The 10,518-nt window shown below is 38.1% G+C and overlaps 1 protein-coding gene across 1 annotated transcript; it reads right to left on the bottom strand.

Annotated features, from left to right (window-relative positions):
* Positions 1-755: 755 nt before the first annotated feature.
* LOC139729712 (uncharacterized) lies at positions 756-9,358 on the bottom strand. The gene is made up of 5 exons (XM_071640645.1): positions 9,034-9,358; positions 7,821-7,877; positions 7,343-7,390; positions 1,517-1,616; positions 756-1,197 (listed from the first exon to the last, which is right to left on the bottom strand). The coding sequence occupies exons 1-5, from the start codon at positions 9,356-9,358 to the stop codon at positions 756-758; spliced, it is 972 nt and encodes a 323-aa protein (XP_071496746.1).
* Between the last annotated feature and the right edge of the window lie 1,160 nt (positions 9,359-10,518).

Raw genomic sequence — 10,518 nt, 5'->3', positions numbered from 1 at the left:
TGCATAAAGGAACAGTGACCAAAAAAAAAAATTCTCACATTAAAAAATTGAAGATTTTGTTAAGTAAACAAAGATTAAATCTTTGATACGATCACCTCAACGAATGTGCATACTTGGGTAGTTACACTGTAACTGATTTTTTTTTTATTCTTAGAAAACGCATTAAGAACCACGTTAGCCTCTTACGTTATCTCAGATTTGTTTAAGCCCTCCTCTATCACTAATGCTTTAATGATATTGCTTCATCTATTGCAACCGAGTTAAACATGTTGTGAAATGGCACTGTTGGATTGAATCGAATCTATGTTAGTTGGTACTTTCGAATAGATTAAAACACAAAAATAGGCCTTTATCAAAATCACACCAAAATATTGGTAAATGCCACTGAAGCAAGCTGGTTGCTTGATAATGCCGTTACCTCGTAAAACGCTTAGTCGAACGGACACATAAATTTCAACCAAATGTTATTTGTCCACATACATGTAATGAAAATAACATCATCCGCCTGAACCTTTCATCATTTAGATAATCTACCATTGATTAAGTTTTTTTTTTTTCATAAAATAAAGACATTCAAGAAATTCATCGTTCCCGAATCATTTGGAATGAAGGAATTAAATTTCATGGTATTTCTCGACGGCTTTGAAGAATAAATGTCCTTATCGGGCCGACATCTAATACTCGTCTGGCATTTTTGACGGCACATTGTGTTCTGCGTATGTCGCTTTACTATTCTTATCTTTCAAATCGTTATGTTACTTCCATTTCTCATCTAGAGTATCGCTCTCGTTACTGAGAAAGCATCGATAGTCATCCCCATCCAGAACGTCATATATGTGTGGGACTTCTTCACTCAGTCTATTATAGCAAGATTCTGGTAGCACGGCAAATGCGTCTTCTTGCTCCTCATCTGGATTGCGTGTTACGAAGATCTGTTTCTGGTAGGCATGGTGCAGCTTCTGGTACTCATCCGGGTTAGCTTCTATGACGAGATTCTGAGATACGGGAGTGTCACTGATTTGTATTGACAATCCGCCATCAGGTGAGCTCGAAGTGCTTGCTCTCTGTTCCATATCACTGAGTCGTTCCGTACGCGCCTGTAACTCACTCACCTCCATTTTTTGTGGAGTGAACGTAGCTGACCCGGAATTAGTTTGGCAGGCAGTGGTATGGTCTACCTTACGTCGTCCCTTGCATCTGAAAGCGAAGCGAATGAAAGCGAATGATGAATATGATGATATAATTATCATTTTCATTACAACTGCTTGTGATGAAAAATGAAGAATAATAATGCACCTGCACATAAATTGACATTGTCACTATCGAAGTAAGATTTGTTAGATAGCAATACAGTAACCTGTGTGCACTAACTGTGTTTATAACGATGAAGCATGCCAAAAAAAAACACACAAAAAACCCAGAAAAGAACCTTTGAGGTTGATTGGACAGCAAAAAAAAAAAATAAATAAAAAAGAAATAAAAGGAGTAGTTGCTCTCGATCTCCCACGGTAAATACCTTCTGACAATGCAACACGTTACCACCAGGAAAATAACGAGAGTTAGGATACTTCCGACCGCTGCAGAGAATACCGCATGTATTGCGCAGTCGCAAAGCTCTGTATGTAGAGAATGAAAGCATAATGATTGATTAGAGGTATCAACTGATATTAACATGGCTGCACTCGCAAGCAGTACAAGTTTAACTTTTATGAGTCTACAATGATCATTTCATCGATAGGTTCGTAGTTGCATAACAAGATGCAATGATAATATGAATAAATCTTTTCATAATATTTGGGTACATTTCATAAAGGTATAATCATATCAAACTTAACATTCCCGTGTTATTAGTTATAAAGAGAGTATACAATAATAGTGGCCAATTAAATGTCCTCGTGTTGTATACTATATAACATAAAACTAGAGTAATAATGTAGAGCTAAGTATTTTTATCTTGGTGATAGTAATACAGAGCATAAGTAATGTGACAGCAATGCAAGACCGAACATTATGGTATTCTACGCGTAACTGGCTATGATGACAGAGTGCACGGGTCGACGTCTGTCTATCGCGTAATTTTGACAAAAGTGATAATAATAACATAACAGAATCAGACGTTTACGTGTTATAAACCAATAACATACCATGGTGCATGGGCGTCACCACGGGGGGGGGGGGGGGGGGTGCGTTGGGTGCGAACGCACCCCCCTTCAGACCCTTAAAAAATAGAAATCACCACTTCAGTCTGCGAGCGACTTCAAAGCCGGGCGCTAAATAATTAATCTTGTTTTTTTTATTGTTTTACGTTTTCATTTTGCACCAGATTCAAAAAATTCGTGGGCAAAAATAATTCGAGCCCTGGGTTCTGGAAGCACTGATTTTATACGTATCTACTAGTATTCTACAGTGTTTACTATTTATCGACCGTACTGTACATCCGTACGGTACGGAGCACGAACACGTTTGCATGTACATGTGCTATATACTTACAAGTACGTAGGGTCTATGTACAGCACGTTACTTCAATGCAAGCCCAAGTTCGGGCCTTAGTCTCATTAAAAAAAAGGAGGGGCAAGTATATCATTTTGCCCTCCCCCTCCCAAGATGAGAAGATTTTTCTTGCTTTTTGGCAGAAAAAAAAAGGTTGCCCCTAAAATATTGGAGGGGCAAGCGCACCATTTGCCCCACCCCACATAATTATAATTCCCGAGATGAAAATATTTCTTGCTTCTTTTTTTTTGTTAGAAATCTGTCCAATTATTTCATCCAGAGTGTGCACCAGGTGGCAGGTTGCTGAATTTCAATTCTAAAAAAACAAAGTCTCTCTCGTGTGGGAGGGACACCCCTTCCCACACCCTCCCCCTTTCGGTCTATTTTCCATGGACTTAATACACCAATAGATTCCGTCGTGGGGGAAGGGATATTAGCTCCTTTCAATGAACTCTTTCCCACTGGCATACCTAAGGGGGGGGGGGGGCGATGGGGCAGTCGCCCCCCCCCCCCCCCCCCCAAGATTTTGACCGGGGATTTGGAAGGCGAAAAAAAAAATAATAATCGAATGTGGGAGAGGTATCTTGCCACCCTCCCATTGCCTTATCCGTTCTATAGACTTAGTACACTTTGGGGAATGGCAATTTCCGAATTTTCCACATGAAGTGTGCTTCAGATCGTTTTATTTGAATTCTAAAAACTCAAAAGCTCCGTCGAGCTCCTCCCCCTAAACTCTACCTCACTATACTTTGTACATATATACACAGAGATAATGCACACTCGGAATAAGAGCCATTAATACCTCAATGAAAAAACAAACAATCCTATTTGTTTAAATTATTAATTTTGGGAGGGGGCTGGAAAAAATTCAAGTAATGCACCAAAAGTTTGCACAAGATCGCTGAATTTCAGATCTGAAAATACAAAATCACCTTCGTGTGAGAGGAGAAATGCCCCTTATGTATACACCCTCGTGTGCATGCTTTCATGCATAATATTCATTGTAAGAATTGATACAAGATGATAATTTAAATTGTACCATTTTATAGGCAAATTGTTCAATGATAATTTACATCAAAATGTACTGCTAGCTTAAACAAGTGGGACTGTTTCAAGTCGATAAAACACGCAAAAACCTGCATCAAATTGCACCATTTACAACATCAAAATGCAAAATGTTCTCACCATGGGAGGGGGACACCCCCTCCCACACCCTCCCGCCTCGCTCACTCCGCTCGCTCTTGCTTGGTCGCGTTCATGATATTCAGTGTAAACATTAGAACTGAAAGTTTATTTGGACGATATTATTTTACATAGACAAATTCTTCAATAATAATCTACATGAAAATATTACTGCTATCTTAAACAGGTGGACTGTTTCAAGTCGATAAAACTAGCAAATACATGCATCACATTGCGCCATTTACAACGTCAAAATAAAAAAAAAATTCTCACCGCGGGAGGGGGGAAAACCCCCTCCAGCACCCCCCCCCCCCCCCTTCACTCGCTCCGCTTGCTCGGCCCGGTCGCGTTCATGACATCGGTGTAAGAATTAATACAAGAAGCTTATTTAAATGATATCATATGGGCAAATCGTTCAATAACAATTTACATCAAAATGTACTGCTATGCCTTAAACGAGTGGGACTGTTTCAAGTCGATAAAATACCCCAAAACCTGCATCAAATTGCACCATTTGCAACATCAAAATGCAAAAGTTCTCTGTCCCCCTCCACACCCTTCCCCCTCGCTCACGCCGCTCGCTCCTGCTTGGTCGCGTTCATGATATTCATATAAATATTAAAACAGGACGTTTATTAGGATGATACTATTTGTGACCGTGCACCTCAAAACGAACATAAAGTCGCACACACTGATTTTGCGTGAGGACTGAAAATAAGTGAAATGGGTCAACCTAGCCGAACTTGATTTTTTCATATTTTCTGAGAGAGCGGGTCTTCTTTTACATTATGCTAAAATTTGGTATCATAAAACGGGCAGGAAAGTGTGTTTTTTAGCAGTTTATCTCGAACATTTTTGGTAGAATAGTGTGATTAGGTGTGTCCTTAGAATCTCTTTTTCATTTCTGAAAAACCTTGTCCACACTCTTCACTTTCAACTCTAAAAACTTTTGAAAGGATAGTGCTACTGCTTTGACAGTTGGCATTAATTATGGACAGAATGTGTTAATGAGGCATGCTTGATTTCAGTTTAATCTGATGATCCCTTCATTGTTGTTACCCTGGTGGTTTACTTCTGTTTTTTGTCCCATTCATCGCACAGCCAGCAGGGTTTGGTAAAGATTAAGCGCTTGAAAAGACACTGTACTTCAGAGCCTCTTTCTCAGCTCACACTTTTCCTGAGTTTGTGCTTTCTTTCCAATATTTAGATAGGTTAGGAGAGTCCATTTGATTTGAGTTATACATCATTTTAAAGCTTAAAGTCTGCTCTTTCAGAATATGGTCTTAACTAAAAATTCATGTTTGGCGACTTTTTGTTTGTTTTGAGGTGCAGGGTCACATTTATAGACAAAATTGTTCAATTATAATCTACATCATAATATACTGTTACCTTAAACAAGTGGGACTGTTTCAAGTCGATAAAGCAAGCAAATACAGCTGTACAAGTGTACATGCATCAAATTGCGCTATTTACATCATCAAAATGCAAAAAGTTCTCACAGTGAGAGGGGGGACAACCCCCTTCCACACCCTCCCCCCCCCCCCCTCGCTCGCTCCTCTTGCTCGGGCTCGATCGCGTTCATGACATCAGTGTAAGAATTAATACAAGGAGCTTATTTAAATGATATCATATGGGCACATTGTTCAATAACAATTTACATCAAAATGTACTGCTAGTCTTAAGACGAGTGGGACTGTTTCAAGTCGATAGAACAAGCAAAAACATGCATCAAATTGCACCATTCATAACATCAAAATGCAAAAAGTTCTCACCGTGGGAGGGGGACACCCCCTGCCATCCCCCTCCCCCCTCGCTCACTCCCATGGCTCTTGCTTGGTCGCGTTCATGAAATTCAGCGTAAATATTAAAAACAGAAGTTTATTTGAATGATACTATTTTATAGGCAAATTGTTCAATAATGACATCAAAGTATACTGCTACCTTAAACAAGTGGGACTGTTTCAAGTCGATTAAACAAGCAAAAATATGCACCAAATTGCACCATTTACAACATCAAAATGCAAAAAGTTCTCACTGTGGAAGGGGGACACCCCCTCCCACAACCTCCCCCCCCTTGCTCGCTCTCTCGCATACTAACACCCCCCCCCCCCCCAAAAAAAAAAAGAAAAGAAAAAAAGATGAAATCCTACACTGCAAAAAGTCCGGTGTTAAATAGTGAACACCGAGCTGGTGTTAAATTTTCGGTGCTCATTTATGGTGTTAAATGAACACCTCCGGGTGTCATTTCCAAATTTTAAACTGTTTTTTTTTTTGAAGGGTTTCTTAGTAACTGCACTTCTTGTTGATTTTTAATTTAAACAAGACGATCAAGAATTTTACATTCAAATACTAGATTTTTGAAAAAAATGTGAAAATAAATTTACACCAAAGTAACACCAGCTGGTGTGGTCTCTTATTGAAGCTGGACGGGTGTTAAACCATTGATATTAACACCAACAAATATCAAATCAACACCATGTGGTGTCATTTTTTTATTAACACCAGTACAGTGTCAAAATAACACCAGGTACAGTGTCAAATTAACACCACGAAGTGTCAGGTGAACACTTTTCAACACCATCACAGTGCATTTTTAACACCTGTGGGTGTGGTCCTCTATTGAAGTTTGATCGGTGTTAGATTTAACACCCGTGGTGTTAAATCTAACACCGATGTTTTTACAGTGTATCTACGCCGGTGCCCTTTCCCCGCTTGATTTCCCTAAATAACACTAAAAGTTGGGGGATTGAGAGCTTCCTAAATTCCAAATGTCTGTCCAAAAACTCGTTACATTAAACGTCAAAATGCACCCTCCTTGAAAAAAAGCTGGTGACGCCCCTGTGGTGAGAGAAAAACATATGTTCGATTATGTTCGAAATGAAAGGAGTAAAATTACTTCAGGGAACAGTTTGACGGGTTTGAAAAATCATTTTGTGTTGGTATCATGATTACTTAATTCATTTCAGCCATCGCGAGGCAGTTTATTAATGCTCTGTATTATATTTGGGTACTCCGTTCTTAAGGGTTCAGCATTTATTTATATACATTAGTCATTATAATCATAACCTGAAACCTTCTTGGGCGTGTTAGAGGCCACTCATCCAGACTGTCAGACAATAATCGAAATACCATTTATTTAAGGCTCTATATAAAGATTGAGTGTTGTTGGCTGGTCGATAAAACTTCTTTCATATTCATTGATATACTCCAACGAGGTGTTGGAAGCGATCTGAGATAGGAAAGGGACGTGAGCAGAAAGTACGCTGACCATTTCAAAACAAAAGCACGGTATTACCAAGGCAGAGATACTATGCTTGTTCGTGTATATATTATACAATGTCTATACACACACATTATGGTGTTTTGAAAGATGAAAATACTTGTCAACATCGAAGTATTACAGCACAATTCACTATTTCACACAGTGGATGCATTCTATGCATGATTATTATTTCTACCTCTTTCTTTCTTCACACCTGACGAAACTTCATTTACGCAATGAAGATAACCTTCCGTGAGGAGGGGCCAAAAATCGCCACCGCCAGGGAGTTCGAACCAGGGACCTTGGGACTGACAGTCCATGTTCTTTTTATTCGCTGAGCCATCACAGCTTATTAGAGACCCGTCCCTCTATTGGAGACGTCCCCTCTAAAATAGTTCAGACACTTACCTATCTGTTGACTAGAAGCATCGGTCGTCAATGTTTTTGAGGAAGTGACTGCAAAATGTTACAGAGGAGATAGATTATAATGATCACACGTTAATCATCTTTTCGATGTTTGAGTTAATTCACAGAACATTATCACATGTTTATCATCTTTGTACTGCATGAGTTTCATCCACAGGACATTTTTATGACTTGACAAGTTTCGAAGGGTTTTAGGCGTGGTGTAAGTCCTATATCTAGAAATCAATCGAAACCAAAAAGGTGAGAGGGCCGTAAATGAACAAAACAGCATGTTACAGTACACAATAGTTATTTATGGTTGAGATTCCTGCAGAAATTGGCAACGTGTGTACTTGCCGATATAGATCAAATCTTGGTGAGAATGGATAGCAAGCTTATTCATAGGGTCGGGGAAATAGTATCATGCAATATTGCATTTAACGATAAAAACAAATGGGTAAAACAGTATACAGACACTTACCACTCGCGGCGGCAGACGTCTGCTCGCATGCACCTGTATTTTTTGTGGAACTGCTGACTGCAGAAATTCGTGAAGATGAATTGTATGACATGTCAATATTCCATACATAAATCGGGAAGACAGTATTTTTGTTTTCTTTACGGCTTCAAAATTTTGAAGGATTTAAGGCATAGTAAATCAATGGTATCTATAATGAAATAGCGCCTTAAATGAACAAAACAAGTAAAGATTACGAAACCATAGCACAAGGGGCTTGATCATAGAAATCTGCAAAGTGATGTATCCCAATATAGTTTTAGGGAATATCAGTTTATCCATATATCTCAATTAAGTGCATTTTCCAAATGATTCACTTCTTTATATATGACGAACTATACGACGAAGAATTATTGCATTGTACTTCTATTTATCTCAGTCAATATTTAATGTGCGTTTCAACAGGAAAGAAAATCGGATGATAATAGAGTGACACGTTTCTAGATGCTCATAAAAATAGATTGTCCTGATATACGTTCTATATTACTGCCTTGTCTGCATAATTTGCAAAGAGCAATGTGAAGAATTGGTATTACTCTCATACTGTCTATTTCAAATTGAATTGAATTGAATTGAATTGAGATGCGATACTTAGGTGATGTGACGTCAGCATTTCACAGTGAGACATACTAGTACACACAATGTGCACAGCCCAAGTTCATCTACCTTTCATTTCCTTCACTGAAATGTAGGCCAGTGGGCAGGTCCTATGAACCCAACAATTACATAAATATGACGATAAATATGACGGTGTTTTAGAAATTGAAAAGATGTGACTGACGAACCTTATTGAATTCATCATTTTCGTAGTTACGTGCATCTCTTAGTCAAAATGAAAGTCCAATCAAAGATTCCTTCCTGTTTTTAAGGCATCAAATTATATCAAATTTAATTTGATATAATATGTTGCCGCTCACGTGTCAGAAAATATCATTTTCATAGGTGCATCTTTATCATGTTTAATACGTTTAGTAATAATAATAATAATAATAATAATAATAATGATAATGACAATAATAATGATGAGAAGAAGAAGAAGAAGAAGAAGAAATGTATAGTCAGAGATGAATTCAGAAAAGTACATGTATTGTTTCCGACTTTTTTATAACAACAGCTCAGAGCAAGTAAACCAATACAAACGTTTAAATACCAAACTCTCTTTCTAGTCAAGACTCACCTATGTACGCCAATACCTTCCCCCATCCTCCGCAAAAACGTTCGTTATCCCCTGGGCAAGGTATCCCACAGTTTCCCGTTAAATTCAGTCGACGACTATGGTTAAAACACATAAATTGATATCCACACGTACAGTCCGTCCCGTTAGAGATTGCAGCAAAGAGATATCCACTTTCTCCGCAAAGCGTCGTGCAGTTATCGGAGGTTAGGCTTTCCGGACTGAAATTGTACCGGTAATCATTCCGCACGCATTCCTCTTGATAGCAACCGATGTAGAAACCATCTGCGAGTATTGAGGGACACGGCGACATTAATTCCGGCGTCATTTTCGTATAAATTCATGAAAATACACATTGACATGACTGTGCAAAACAGACGCACCTGCCTGAAATATTCTGTTTCTTTTTAAAGTAAAAACCTTGACCTGTCCTGACCTGAGTCATCTATACTATTTGTATCTTTCTCTGCATTTCTGGGAAGTGACATTCACGTCAACATCCATCACAACATATATTGTATTTACATTTAGACATATCTCGAACTTTTTAACATCTACTCAAGTTCCAATGATCAATAATATTTATGCGATATAAAAGTATTTTGATTCGTACATCTCTCTCTGTCTCTCTATTCTAAACATGTTAAAGGGCACCCACTCGTTTGGAGTTTCTGTTGTGATTTTGTCTTCTTGCCGTTTGTTTTGATCTGTGTGAATTGAACCCGATTACGTAATCACCCTTAGTTTTCTATTCTGGTCCCACGTACCTAACTACATTGATTTAGTTGCTTGCGAGGTGATCATGTCATGTCTTCATTATGCTGATGAGATTTTAAAGTTGTCAATTTAAATCTGCAAAAACGCCACAGTTAACATAAAAACGTTTTTCGATAATGCATTGTTCTGAAGGTTGCTAAATATTTTCAAAATGATTTTAACAAGTCTACGCGGTATTATCAAACCCAAGACCCAAATGCCAAGGTTATGAGTACTGTATGTCTTTACTTCTACTAAGAAAAAATCATAGTTTCTACCTACAAAAATGAAATAAAAAAGAAATGCACAATGCATATAATGATAAAAATGATAAAGAGAAATACATATTATTAAACAAAATACGTTATCGGTCAGGAGTGATGGCATTACATCACACTTTTATGGTGCCGAGGAAAGCCTTTAAAATGAATAGGCCTACATGAAGTTTATGCAGGCAGACAAGGCAATATGGGATGGAAATCATGATGGTAAAAATGATTGTAGACACGACAAATCAAACAACGCCCATGGACATGATTGACATAGTACTCACACATAGCTAATGAAATTAACATGATATCTTCTGACAATCTCAGTTAAATAAGCATGAAGAGGAAGTGTATGCGTGAAGATATCTTAAGAGATATACATAAGAATATCTTGAACAAAAGAGTATAAATATATTTTGATATTTGAAAAAAATATATATACTCACATGCAGAACATGTGGGA

The sequence above is a fragment of the Diadema antillarum genome, unplaced genomic scaffold (genome assembly GCF_040938485.1).
Source record: "Diadema antillarum isolate AM-2024a unplaced genomic scaffold, OU_Dant_1.0 scf00000020, whole genome shotgun sequence".
Taxonomy (NCBI): domain Eukaryota; kingdom Metazoa; phylum Echinodermata; class Echinoidea; order Diadematoida; family Diadematidae; genus Diadema; species Diadema antillarum.
This window is presented reverse-complemented; position numbering and strand designations above follow the sequence as displayed.

Bases quoted from the DNA above. Each gene is read 5' to 3' on its own strand.
- LOC139729712 (XM_071640645.1), bottom strand. From the start codon at position 9,358: ATGACGCCGGAATTAATGTCGCCGTGTCCCTCAATACTCGCAGATGGT. The intron at 7,878-9,033 runs GTGAGTCTTGAC...GAATTTCTGCAG, and splicing joins GAAGGTATTGGCGTACATAG to TCAGCAGTTCCACAAAAAAT. The intron at 7,391-7,820 runs GTAAGTGTCTGT...AACATTTTGCAG, and splicing joins GACGTCTGCCGCCGCGAGTG to TCACTTCCTCAAAAACATTG.